Raw genomic sequence first — 13,380 nt, forward strand, 5'->3', positions numbered from 1 at the left:
GTAGGAATATGTATGCGGTACACGTAAGCCTGTTGAATTTCCAATCATTACAACAGAAATAATATTATACAGTTTAGATTTATAGATTTTTACATTTTATATTTTTTTTCTTGTTATCCTGTACCCTAGATAACTTCAGTACCGTCGACCGGAACTCCTTCTCTGGTCTAGGCCTTCTCCAGTTTTTTCCAACGAACTTTATACTTCTGTTAACCATCTTTTTTTGGGCGCCATTTTCAAATCCTTTGATTTTTTTCCATAAATCGTCGAAGTCGTTACACTCGAGTTTACGCTTACTCGTCTTGAACTCTTTTAAAGAAAAATGCGCTGTTCGAGTGGCGATCGTCGGTAAGGCAGGCAAAGATCAGGAAAATTTCAACATTACCTTCCTTTTTAAAGATGAGTTAAAACGTACGTAAACAATTATTTTCTTCAACCACAGTGCGGCATGGCGACACAATATATTACTACATATGATCTATGCTAATCTTGAGAATAAACCTCGAGTATAATTTCATATTTCACGTACCCTTAGACTTCTATTAACAACATGAGGCCATCAGGCTTATTCTCCTTTGTCTAGGAAAAATCTGCTACAGTACCCAGACAGCCATTCTCTACAGGGCGATAGAGTATTAACCTCTCATATCCGCGCCATGTGATCACAATGTACTGGAAGCAATTACCCTAACCCTAACCCAAACAGGATTACCCTACAGTGGAGAAAAGGACTCAGTAGTCAGTGGATGTCTCGTAAATGATGCTGCAGACGGATCCGCTCCTTTCCTTGCTATTCTCGCAAGTACCAAACTCGAAAAAAAGCCAAAGATCTAAAAAATTCCATCATCACCGATGGTCGCAAAAACCCGGACCGCAGAGTCCAAAATAACCAGCAGTTAACCCGCTAATGACAAAGCAGCCTTTAAGCCTCAACAGAAGTAATCTCAAAATAATGATAGGGACAATTACGGGCCACTGTCAAGGATAATAAACATCTTTTTATCCTAGGTGCGACAGTCAGCTCTTTGTTCAGAAACTGTTTAAGCGCAGATCAAACACCCACGTAGTTTTGGCATGCGTGGCTGTCGTTCACCAACGTACAGAAATCCTCGGAGCAGTAAAGTCGCTCCGTAAAGTCTGGGATGTGCCCAGGAGACTTTTGCGATACTAGAAGGATTGTGATTGGTGTGTTAGTCAAAATTATTTTACTATGTATTTTCCTTTAAAATCTTTGAAAATTTGATAGTGTCGTAACGCGTTCGGAAGGGTGGTGAAATTCCAACAGGTCACGGAGCTTGAGCGGATCACGATGTCACTTTTCGATAGTCGTGACACACTAACGCTAACCGTATTTGTATGGAAGTGTAACTAGCTCACCTTTTCCACGTGACCAAGTGATTTTGCCTCAAGCTAACTTTAGCTTAGCAAGTATTTGACTTGATACTTACATCCCTATGCTAATTAATTATTTCGAGCTGGTATATATTATGTAATTATATTCTGTTAGATTAGTAATCTAAGAAAAATTAACATAGACGTGGTAAAATGACAGTTGTTCTTGTGCCTGCAGATGTCATAATATTACAATTTAAAATAGAATATAGATATGTCAGTAGAAATTAGACTGGAGACGATCACGGATCAAATTCAAAACATAACCCACAAACTACAAAGCTTAACTCTAGAGTCAAGAGTCAATACTCAAGAGCTAAAACATAATTATTAATTACTATGATCGATTCGATCGATTGGTAAATCGAGCTAAATTTTATAAGTGTAATGCTACAAAGTGATTTGAGTAGTAATTTAACACATACCACGATACGATTTAACAAATTCTGATATTTTAAAACGTTCTAGAATCGAAAAGAGATGTATAAAACTATCAGAAGCCTGAAAAGAAATTTGGGACATCAAAGTTTTGGGGATTTACATAAGCTCAATTTTAATAGCGGTGTTACCTTGAAATATCCTCGAAATACGTCTAATAAAACTTCACCTGGTATTGGGCGTAAATATCAACTAATCACGGAGAAAAATTCACCACTTATTGGACACACAGTAGATGAAATTAATTTAAATAATCAATATCCTCTGCTAAGTGACGAATTTGATGGAATTAATTTAGAAAGTATGTTTGAATTGTATTGGTGTCAAAGAATATTTCATCGTTATAATATATTAAAATGTTTTTTTTTATTTTAGGGGGGAAAAATGGTGTTTTTGAAATTGAAGATTTAGTTGAGCTATTACATAGAGAAAACTCTAGAGATGTATTTGTTGCTACGGTACCCAAACATATAAATTATGTTAATTATATCTGCATTGTGACAGCTAGAAGTAAAAAACATATTCAGGCTTTAGCAGAATTTGTGAGAAAAGTATATAAGCGAAAATGTAGCAAATCTGACTATATACCACGCTTAGAAGGAAAGGATTCCGATCAGTGGATTGCTTTAGATTTAGGTTGAATTGTTTCTTTTTATTTTCTATGCTTAAAATTTATTAAGTTAATGTTGATATAATTTTTTATTTTTTTTACAGGTAATATTGCATTACACATATTTTCAGACAAAACTAGGAAAGTTTATGATTTGGAAACTTTATGGTCTGTAGGCCCTGAATATGATGAAGAAATACACAAAAAGAGTGATGTAGTTGATATACTAGAAAACTACAGTTCTTATTTAAAAGACCTAAAACCTTTAGCATAGTTGATATTGTAATTATTTACCAAGCTCTTTGTCTGCAATATAAATGACCAGCTTCATCAGAATCGAAAGAGTATAATAAAAAATTTAGTATAGAACTTACCTAAGAGATGACTGATAAAACATATTAGTTGTTAAATAAAGTTATTGTTTCATTTATTAAAAAATTGTTGAGAAATAGTAAATTGCAGGGCAAAAAATCTACTAGTATTAAAGGTAAATTCTTATTCATATTGTTGTTTTAACAAAAATTGTGTACAAAGTAGACTTAGGCTGATAAAATGAGACATGAGCAATTATATTAATTGATTTTTAGTAAGTATTGATAACAGTTTTAGCCAAATAAAAATCATGTTGAAAGTCTCATATAAAATGTTTATTTCTCTTAATAAGATACAATAATTATGAATTCTGAATTACATATGGAATAAAACTGTAGGTATTCATAATATAAATCAATTCCTATACTATATTGTACAGATAAAATATAGTTATTGCCAACATAAGTAACATAGTAACTGCTTAATGTCCCTTACTTATTAAGCTTACTTAATTGTAATAGATTATAAAATAATTTGGCATGATTCATACACATTCTACTTCCAATCTAAATGCAATATTAGAATATTTTTAAAAGTGACTAATACATTTATACCACAATCACAAAACTTTAGTTCAGTCAAGACAATTTCACATTCTAGACAATATCTTAAATATACTAAGCAAAATAGCTTTGGAAGCAATCTATCTTTAGTGCTTCTTAAAAACAATTAAAAGCAACTGGAAGCATATTAAAAAAAAAGAAAGTAGTTACTGTAGTTTATGGATATAATACAAAATATATTGGACCACAATTTACAAGTCTTTCATTCTAAGAATTAATATAATTAATATTTCACGATTCAGATATGAAGAGATCAGATCATTAATCCCTAACTATTGGCTGTCTCATTATAAAATAATATTTAAGAATTGTTGTCTAAAAGTACTTTACCAACTTGTCTGGTCTTCCTTGATGATTGCTATAAATTAAAATAGCCAATCTCATGGTGTCTCAAAAGCATTGTTTTTCACAATTTTGAATTATAAACTGGTGCAATATTTAAAATATATACATTTTGAAAATCCAAAATAGTAAAATTTTCTTTAAGATCTTATGAAAGTATGGCTACACTGCGCCTTACTCCAGCACCAGAATTGACATTGTCTAAACTTGACCATTTCTTTAAACCATTCTTCACTATTTCAGCAGAAATCTTGTCTTCCATTACTCTAGACATTGCTTCCAATTTTTGAGCTCTTTCTTTACTAAGAGGCTCACTAGGAAATGCCAAGTCATTGGCTTCAGCTAATGTTCGGAGGTCAAAATAATACTTTGCATATACACTAGAAGGTACATTAATATTAAACTGAAGCATTTCTAAGAATTGCCTTTCTAACTCATTCATATCCTCCACTGTGATATCTTTTAGAATTTGGCAGTAATCAACATTCCAGACTGCTTGATCATCCCACACCTTACTAGCAAGTAGAATTGCTCCCAATACTATTCTTTTCCAGTTGGATGGTGCTATATCTAACTCAGCACATATCAGCAACCTCTCTAAATAAACCAATGTAATAATAGCACATTCAGCTGTGAGTTGTGCAGCATTGAACAGAGTTCGTACAAATTTATAAATTTGTTTATGTTCAGGATTATACCTATCATAATCATCACTGACCCCATCCTTGCTTAATGGATGCAACTTTTCATCAAATATATCTAACCTACGTTCAGATGTTCTGTTTTTTATATGGTAGTAGATAGCAAGAGCAACACACTTGACAGTATTTTTTAAGTTAGGCTGTGAAACAGTACTATCATCTAAATAAATTGTAGAACAGGAACTGCTTTTCTTCATCTTATTTTCTGCAATTTGATGTTGGCTTCTTTTTCTTGTCATACCATTTTCAATAGAAGCTTTTGACCTCTCCATAAAAATAGTACCAGCAATGGGATCTTGAGAGGGATCAATATCACCATCATCTGGCTCCCTTTCACTGATATGCTGTATATTATTTGAACTTACTTCACCTTCTGGAAGATAATCCTCTAGTTTCACAATATCTTTTCGGATAGGTGATGGGCTACGATAACAACAGCAACTATTTTGGTTACCCATGTTATTTATGAAAAAATGCAGATATGCCTATTACAGTAATATTTTATACATTATCATTCTGATAATGACACCAAACATCTAGAAACAAACAGCAACAGGCCTGTACTATGACATAAAAGCTGAATACTATCTGAAACAAAAGGTTTTGATAAATATGAGTCGTTATATCACATAATTTGAATTTCAGTTTGTGTGTATCCAAATATAAAATAGTAAGTCTCACCTTAACATTGTGTAAAAAAAAAGATAAATCGATTAATTAAATACAAGTTGTACATACCATAATAGGTACATAAAAGTTATAAAGTATATGTAAAAATAAAATGCAGTCCGCACTCCGCAGATAACGTTATTTGTTGTTTGGTTAATTGTCAAAAATTCTAATGTCTAGTTTGACATGAAAGTAAATTAATTTTTTTTTTAATTTATTTATTAGCCGGATACAAAGTCCATTGGCACAAAGTAAATCGATGAGTAAATGTGTTGCTATATATTATAAAATGTTCACTGTTCAAAATAAGTTCAGCACATCCAGAGATTATTTAATCATGTGGTTGTACTTGAAAAACTTTACTTCTTCATAATATCAGTATAGATTTCCAATCCTCCATGATCTGACTTTGGAATATAATAGAACTGGCACAGATAGTTCTAATCTAAATGTTTATATATAATTCAGAAGAATTGGAACAATTTTACATACAACATTTTGTCTATCTATCTATAATATCAAATATCAATTAATATAATTGTGTTCTTCATTATAATTTAAATATTGTAGTCGTTGTCTCATCCAAATTCCGCGGAGGGAAGTACGTAATTAATTAATTAATTTTGTGTACATACTACATAGCGTCAAAGTATTTTATTCTATGTTAATAATAGTCTAATTTTCATAAAGTCAAAAATCAATATGGCCGCTCGCCGCTGTTTAGCAATGAGCGAATAGCTTTGAAGTTTCGTGCTGTAACTAATCGGGCGTGGAGTCGTGTTTGTTTGGTTATTTGTTTAAACTCTGCTGTAAGATTATTTTAATATTCTGTCTATTTTAGATTATATTCTGAAACGAATTATTTTAATAGAAAATTTTACGTTTTAGACAATGCGTCGCAGAAGTGAAAAAGGGGCTGGTAAGAAAGTTAAGGCCTCACCCGAGAAAAAAGAGAAAGATAAACCAGAAAAATTAAGGCGTACTAGAAGCAGGCGGAGGAAACAATCTTCTTCTTCTGATAATGAATCTGCAGAAGAAAAAGTACCAACGGAAACTTCTATTGTTTCCGAACCCTTACCGGAGATTGTTCAAGCTGCTACGAAAGAGGAAAGTCCAGAACAGACACAAGAGCAAGTTTGGCATGTGAAGGCGGCTGATACTTCTAGTGATGGTGAAATTCAGAAATTAAAGATTTGTCTCACACGCCCCCCTTCTACTCCGGAACGTGTTGATAGATCCCCTCGTAGTAAAAGGAAGCATTCGCGTGCTACAAGCTCTAGTGATACCCCTAGTGTCGATGATGATGAGAAAAAGAAGCCTAAATATCGAACGCGGAAATCTACCGCAGAAATATTAGAATCTGCAGATAAAATTCTTGAAGGACAAGTTAATGAAATGGAGATGGAGTCAGAAGTTCAACCAACTAAATCCAGCTCTGAAATCAGTCAGAGTAGTGAAGCTCTGGAATCCAAAGAATGCATACCTGATGAAACTCCCATGTCTACTACAAATGATGAGGTTAAAGAAAATGTTGTTTCTGAAGATAATAATGAAGAAGGTATGAATACAGGAATTGATGAAAAACAAGTTCAGGATCAAACATCTGATGCTGATACAACTGTTGCATCACCAAAACAAGAGGAGGCAGGTATAACCGAGACAAACAATCCAGAAAGAAAAAGAAGCCCTTCATTGGAAAGATCAGAGGTTCTGGAATTGCATGCTGAAGAAATAAGGTGTGAATCATCAGAATTAAAGGAACCTCAGGAAGATGACTCAAACAATCCAGGTATATTGCAAAAGGATGCAGACACTTCCCAAAATTCTAGTAAGGTAAGTATAAATGAAGCTGAAAATGAGGTTTCAGAACAAAAAGAGTCTCCTTCTGAGGTTCTTACTTCTGATAGTAAAAATGATGTTGTAGAGAATAGTCATGAAGAAAAATTAGAATCCAGCAATAAAGTGGAGACCAACATTGATAATTCTGTATCAAATACAGTCCCTTCAAAAGAAGAAATAAAAATGGAGGTTGAAGGTGCAAAACCAACAGAAGATGTAAATAATGGGCAATCTGCTCCACTTGTTATAAACAGAAAGAGGCGGTGGGGTTCACGACCAGTAAAATTACAATCTCAAAAGTCTATAACAATTTCAACCGATGTTCTTAAAGAAATAATACCAGATGTTAAGCCTACTGAATTTGAGGAAGTTATTGAAGAGAGGAAACATAAAAGAATTGAAGTCACAGAAAAAATTGAAAGACCAGTGTTGCCAAAAATAGTAATTGACAATACAGATAATGTTAATAACAAGAAAGATGTAGATGAAAAGGACAAGGAAAATATGAGAAGTTGTGATACACAAATAGGTTCATCCAGAAAAATTTCCATTGTAAAGGAACATGATAGTATTATTGCAAAGCCACCAAGTCCACCGCGACACCAACAATCAAATATTCTCTATATAACCAATTTGGTCAGACCTTTTACTTTACCACAATTGAAGAATTTATTGCAAAGGACGGGAAGAATAATTGAGAATGGCTTTTGGATTGACAAGATTAAATCAAAGTGCTTTGTTATTTACGAAAATGAGGAGTAAGTATACCTTTATATGTAAATCTTTTATGAAACTTAAAAACTTTATTTATTGATTTTATTCATTAAGTTAATAATAAGCAGAGTGATATTATTTTTATTATTTAGTAGTCACAAGCAGAAAATACTGACTAGTCTTTGCCCTCATGCACAAATTTGGTATAAGTCTGAAAGTGTGAACTTTGAACTTAAAATATTTGTAGATTATTATAAATAATAATTTGCAGACAAGCTGTTGAAACAAGACATGCATTGCATGGAGTGACATGGCCAGTATCTAATCCTAAGTCCTTACAAGTGGACTTCTCAACACAAGAAGATTTCGATAAGGCAAAAGCAAATGAAGATAAGAATAATGCTCAGGCCTCTACCATTCCTGGAACTGTGGAAGATTGGCTACGTGAGCAAGACATGAAAAGAGAAAAGGGTGAAACGGTAAGATTGAACTTAATTAACATGAGGTTGTGAATTTAAAAAGTTTACTTAATTCCAGAAACTAGCAAATATATGGAAAATCATATTCTTTTTTCCTCTTGGCCTAGTGGCTTAAATGTGGAACTCACGAATGGGTGAATACACATGGAGTAACAACTCTTAATAAAGGCTAAAGTATCATATACTTTAGTCGGGTTGGGCTTACACGAATTTGATGATACTGTTATGTAGATGTCTCCGGGAACCTTGATTGGAACTCTTTTCATTTCTAAGTTGTTACCATACAAACAATAGATAGCACATAACCTACTTGTTGATTAAGGAAAATGAAAAAGAACCAGATACAATCTGCGGACATATTTTATGATTGTTGTACACACTACTTCTTTTTATATAGGACAGACCATGGGAGAGGAAGGCAGCTATGCGGGAGTGGGACTTAGGGAAGAACGAAAAGATTAAAGAGAAAGAAAAACACCCCAGAGAAGAGAGACCAACTGATAAGCGGAGACATCGGTCACCTGAAAGAAGCCCTGAACCAGGTAGGGTGGTATTTTGGTCTTTGTTGATAGTTTCCTGGAGGCTACTCATGGCTTTGCCAGTATAAAATCACTATACACCTATTCTAGTACCATCCTTTTACTAATATAAGTTGCTGTACAATTTATTACAATGTTTTGAGGTTTTGAGTAGTAAATTTCTTTTTAAAGTTGTGTTGCTAAATAAGGGTTATAGATTTTACAGAAAGTAATAGATTTCTATACCAAATTTCATTATAATATGTTAATGCAATGTGGCTGGATGTGCACGGTAGATGGTATAGAATTTGACTTGCTTACAATTTTTGTATATGTATAGTTATTGTGGTGATTAATTTGTATGTCTTGTTACAATCATGTCTTGTTTGCGGTCTAATAGCTCCTCTAAACTAGATTCATGTTTCAGAATATGGTAACATACAATATTACTAAAACCAACATACAAAATTACTAAATAGAACTAAATGTTAGACCATTGCGCCAACAAGGCAAATTTCGATGAATTTTAGTATTCTGTTTCTTCATTAGCCCAAGTGATTTAGTATTATATCAAATAAATGTAAAGATCTTAAAATTGTCCCCTAACAGCGCGGAAATTTAAAAAGAAGGAAGAAGAAGCGCCAGCAAAACTTTTAGATGACTTGTTCAGGAAAACTAAGACCACTCCTTGCATATATTGGCTTCCACTCTCTGCTGAAACGGTAATTATATTCGGTTAAATACAGTACAATAGCAGTGTTGGCCTTGTGGTTTCAGCACGCGACTCTCATCCCTGAGGTCGTAGGTTCAATCCCCGGCTGTGCACCAATGTACTTTTTCTATGTGCGGATTTAACATTCGTTAACAGTGAAGAAAAACATCGTGAGGAAACCGACTTGCCTTCGACCCGAAAAGTTTGTCAGGCACAGGAGGCTCAGAGATTAGATAAACAATTGATCATGAAACAGATACTAAATTTTGACCTAAAAAGGTTAGGTCTTACTGATTTTTTTAAATAAAGTGCATTGATAATTTATTTTAACTCTTTAAATTGATTTTAACTATGTTTGACGAAACCTGAATAATTAAGTAATAACAGACCTCCAAAAATATAATGTTTTCCTCATCTTTCTCCGTTAAAAAATAATTAATTTATAAAAATCTGCGTTATTGCAAAAAAATATTTTGTAGTCCAATTACATTTAGGTATCATTATTTCTCTCATAGTTACACTTGGCTACATATGTTTGAAATATTTGATATACATAGATGGTCTCTTGAAGCGCATTTATATTAAAAATATAGTTTATTTAAGATCAAAAAATGCCATACGATTGCGATGCCGAACTAACCTTGCTAAACAAAAAAAAACTAAAAAACTAAAAAAAAACCTTTTTAGTTTTTTTTTTTGTTTTTTTCAGGGTTTTAGTTCGGACTTAGTTACATTAAAACATTATTTCTGGGAATCCAACTTACAGAACTAAGTCTTTGCGCAGGTAAAGTAATAATATATAAATTTTCAGATCGCAATAAAAGAGGAGCAGCGACGGCAGCACATGGCTGAATACGAGCGACGAATGCACGAATCTCGGCGTCCGCCTCGCAGACATTAAGCATGGTCCGTCTGTACAGACATACACACCCATAAACACACATAGACACACACACACATGCATCTGCATACCTTGATACAGTAACCACACAAATAACCCGACACATTTTCTTACAATATTGCTTTAACATTTATTTTCAGGTTATTAAGTTTTTATTATTAGAAGAATTTAGATTAGGTTGACACTTGAAGACGCAAGAGAATGATGATTTAATTTAACGAAATGTTATAGAAAGGCTCGCTTGGAGGAAATCTTAAGGCGCCAATCGGAGGCTGCGGAAGATGCATCATGTGCTTTTATTCTGCAGCTCTTGGATTTACAGCAGATTGTTTTATTCGTCGACGATAAACAAACGTTATGAAGCAAAATATCTGTTGCATGTTTTGTACGCATACAAAGCTATGGAGTGACTTGTGACGGCAATACATTTTCTGCGCGGTCACCAAAGCAACGGTTTGAATCAGGTCAAAACAGCAAAAAAAGAAAGATCAAGAGTTTTTGAAGGAATCTACGGAATCGAGATAAACCTAGAAGGAATAAGTCCCTGGAGTGGAACAATTAGAGCAGTTTTAACTTTTGTGTAGGAAGAAGATTTATTTGTATGAAATGTAATGTGTAACATTATACGAGTAATTGTACAATAAATGTTTCCTGTGAGAATGTGTGTTTTATTTAACTGTAAAAAATGTATTGCAAATAAATCAGTCACAATATTTTTTTATTTGTACGGAGTATTTACGCCTTGAGGCAATATTTCTTGCCACGTAGACTTATTTGTTTAAGCGTCTTAAAAAAATGATCACTAGTTTTTATAAAGTAGCGTTTTTCTTCACGATTAATTATTTTCTCGTACGTTTGTTTTTCTATACTGGAAGGCATTCCTCTGGCATATTTATATATGCCAGAGGCGTAGAGAGAGATATATGACATTATATACCATGCTTTTAATAAGCCTGTAATACAATGTCAAGTGTGTAGAAAAGTTAAAAATGCATCTCTACACAATGTAATAGGCATGATAAAAATTAACATTTGTATCCATAAAATGTATGTAATCGTCATTCTTTAAGACAAGGTTTTATTATATGGCTACTATAATTTACTTTAAAGATACTGCTTATCCGATAAGCAAATATTGATAGTAAAGCAGTCGTGTTGGCGATACAAAGCCGCCAACAAGTGCATCACAATGGTATGTATGACCTTTATATTAAATAATACACCAAGCGCTGTCTCAATTTTTTATTTAATAGGAAATTAATAAATTTGTAGATATAAATACTGACGTGTTAAACGTCTTTGAAAGACGTCACTGCAATTCACAGATTTTAAATTGTAGATACTATCGAAGGTTTGTTGCTGAAGCTAAACTTAGGGTTCCTATAACTTACGGCACGAACGTTTGCACGATTCTATGTAGAACTCTATTCTTGCTAACAGACAAGCGATGTGCTGATTTTAACAAAATATATTCGTTTAATAGATTGGCACTTTGTATATATGGGTGGCGTTGCTGGGGCTTACAGCAGCGCAAGACCCGTTTACGCTTGATGACTTTGTCTCTGGATCTTTTTCCCAAAGAGGATTCACTGGAAGATGGATATCAGGTAAGCTATGTGTTCAATAAATCTATTGATAATTAAAAATAATTCAAAAACCTCAGTGGTGAGCTAGATGAAAACCCTATTAAAAATGTGTGAAATGGTACTCGGCAGATACGGAATTCACGTTTACCGTGCCAGGAGAGTCCGGTATTTATCTGTTTGACGTCCCGACGCTCCAACGCCGAGTACTCGTTCCTGGAGAACTTATGGTAAGTTTTAATTAGAAGAATTTTGCCGAGATATATTTTTCTGGTTTGTTTTACGTACGAAACTTGGTTTTCGACTTCGATCTCAGAGGCTGCATTAATATTTTTTCAGGGTTTCTTAAACACCAATATTATCAGCGGATAGAAGTTACATTTTGGCACCAAGTGAAGTTGAATCTGTAAGTGTCATTTTAATTTAACATTAGTTTATAAGACAAGAAGTCTGGCCGGAATTCAAAAAATAAAATTTTAGCCGTTTAACCATTACTTAGTAGGTATACCTATATGTAATTCTACTTTTTAAAATTTACATTGTGGAATTATATATATTAATTAATGGAATATTAAATGTTTTGCATAAATCAAAAGTTTAAATAGGTATAGTTATCACTATATACACATATACATATTTTTATAAATATGTTGTGCTGAAAATTATTTATGGTTTTACTAAATAACTGTTATCACTTATCAATGATTACATTTACAATAAATTTGTGATAATGATACACTATTTAGATAATATAAATATGCTTAATAAAATAATTGTATAATTAAAACGATAAACATTTAGGGAATTGTTTGAAGTCAGTCGTGGGCAAAAAACGTATCCCATATATATACAATGAACATAAATACGATGGATGAGATATTGTATAAATTGTTGAGTTGCCTTCGATAAATGGACTACTCAACTCAAAAATCTGTTTACAAAACTAGCAGATTCTGTGATTTACGCGTTTAACCACTTCTAGATTTAAACTATTAGTAATGAGTTGTAAAAGTATAGATTTTGGTAAAATTTTCCTTTTTAAGACCTGTATCCAGATGATTATTGTTTTACAGGTGTATCGTTATTCAACGACAGCAAAGTATACTCTCTACAATATCGAAACACGGTAAGCAAAATGCTGAAACTTACCTGTTTAACATTCTTCTTATCCGGTACACTCATGATAGAGCGGTCGTGATTTGTGTGGTGTTGTGTTTGTGTGACGTTTAGCTATCGTTGCATTAACATAAAGGAACATAACGTACTTCTTGATCGAAATCGGAAGAAAGTTTCATAAATTAAGTTATGTATAAAAAAGCATGGGTCCTTTAAAACATTGAACTCGTGTTTATAATTGTTTAATAATAAAATGTTCGATATCACTATTGAAGGTGAATTTTTCATAAATTATGTGTAATGTATGCTATAGGTTGGTTATTTGACGATATATATGATTTTTCTCCGTTTCCCGGCAGTATTCCCTCCGTTGATTCGATCGTAATGTGTTATATAATCTGTGGCTCAACGACACTATCCAATGCAAAGGT

At 33.1% G+C, this 13,380-nt stretch overlaps 3 protein-coding genes and 1 long non-coding RNA gene across 6 annotated transcripts; 3 read left to right on the plus strand and 1 right to left on the minus strand.

Moving 5' to 3' along the window:
- The first annotated feature begins 1,612 nt into the window (after positions 1 to 1,612).
- Positions 1,613 to 2,854, plus strand: LOC110993556. Its single transcript, XM_022259857.2, has 3 exons — positions 1,613 to 2,131; positions 2,206 to 2,466; positions 2,545 to 2,854. Exons 1-3 carry the CDS (start codon positions 1,873 to 1,875, stop codon positions 2,712 to 2,714), a joined length of 690 nt encoding a protein of 229 aa, XP_022115549.2. The 5' UTR covers positions 1,613 to 1,872; the 3' UTR covers positions 2,715 to 2,854.
- A 211-nt stretch (positions 2,855 to 3,065) lies between these two features.
- On the minus strand, positions 3,066 to 5,226 carry LOC110993555 (cyclin-Y-like protein 1). 2 transcript variants are annotated; one of them, XM_022259855.2, is made up of 2 exons: positions 5,100 to 5,226; positions 3,066 to 5,006 (listed from the first exon to the last, which is right to left on the minus strand). In XM_022259855.2, exon 2 carries the CDS (start codon positions 4,874 to 4,876, stop codon positions 3,866 to 3,868), a length of 1,011 nt encoding a protein of 336 aa, XP_022115547.1. In that variant the 5' UTR covers positions 4,877 to 5,006; positions 5,100 to 5,226; the 3' UTR covers positions 3,066 to 3,865. The 2 variants fall into 2 exon arrangements, with proteins under 2 accessions (XP_022115547.1, XP_022115548.1); XM_022259856.2 differs by having other exon boundaries at positions 5,157 to 5,175.
- A 516-nt stretch (positions 5,227 to 5,742) lies between these two features.
- LOC110993530 (apoptotic chromatin condensation inducer in the nucleus) lies at positions 5,743 to 10,910 on the plus strand. 2 transcript variants are annotated; one of them, XM_045628924.1, is made up of 7 exons: positions 5,743 to 5,896; positions 5,976 to 7,684; positions 7,912 to 8,119; positions 8,517 to 8,661; positions 9,247 to 9,359; positions 10,161 to 10,255; positions 10,482 to 10,910. In XM_045628924.1, the coding sequence occupies exons 2-6, from the start codon at positions 5,979 to 5,981 to the stop codon at positions 10,248 to 10,250; spliced, it is 2,262 nt and encodes a 753-aa protein (XP_045484880.1). In that variant the 5' UTR covers positions 5,743 to 5,896; positions 5,976 to 5,978; the 3' UTR covers positions 10,251 to 10,255; positions 10,482 to 10,910. The 2 variants fall into 2 exon arrangements, with proteins under 2 accessions (XP_045484880.1, XP_045484879.1); XM_045628923.1 differs by having other exon boundaries at positions 10,161 to 10,910.
- Positions 10,911 to 11,347: 437 nt separating this feature from the next.
- Positions 11,348 to 12,923, plus strand: LOC123689349. The gene is made up of 5 exons (XR_006750342.1): positions 11,348 to 11,442; positions 11,734 to 11,857; positions 11,966 to 12,063; positions 12,173 to 12,239; positions 12,907 to 12,923. It is a non-coding gene; the product is annotated as an uncharacterized LOC123689349 (long non-coding RNA).
- The last annotated feature ends 457 nt before the right edge of the window (positions 12,924 to 13,380 follow it).

The sequence above is a fragment of the Pieris rapae genome, chromosome 7 (genome assembly GCF_905147795.1).
Source record: "Pieris rapae chromosome 7, ilPieRapa1.1, whole genome shotgun sequence".
Classification (NCBI taxonomy): domain Eukaryota; kingdom Metazoa; phylum Arthropoda; class Insecta; order Lepidoptera; family Pieridae; genus Pieris; species Pieris rapae.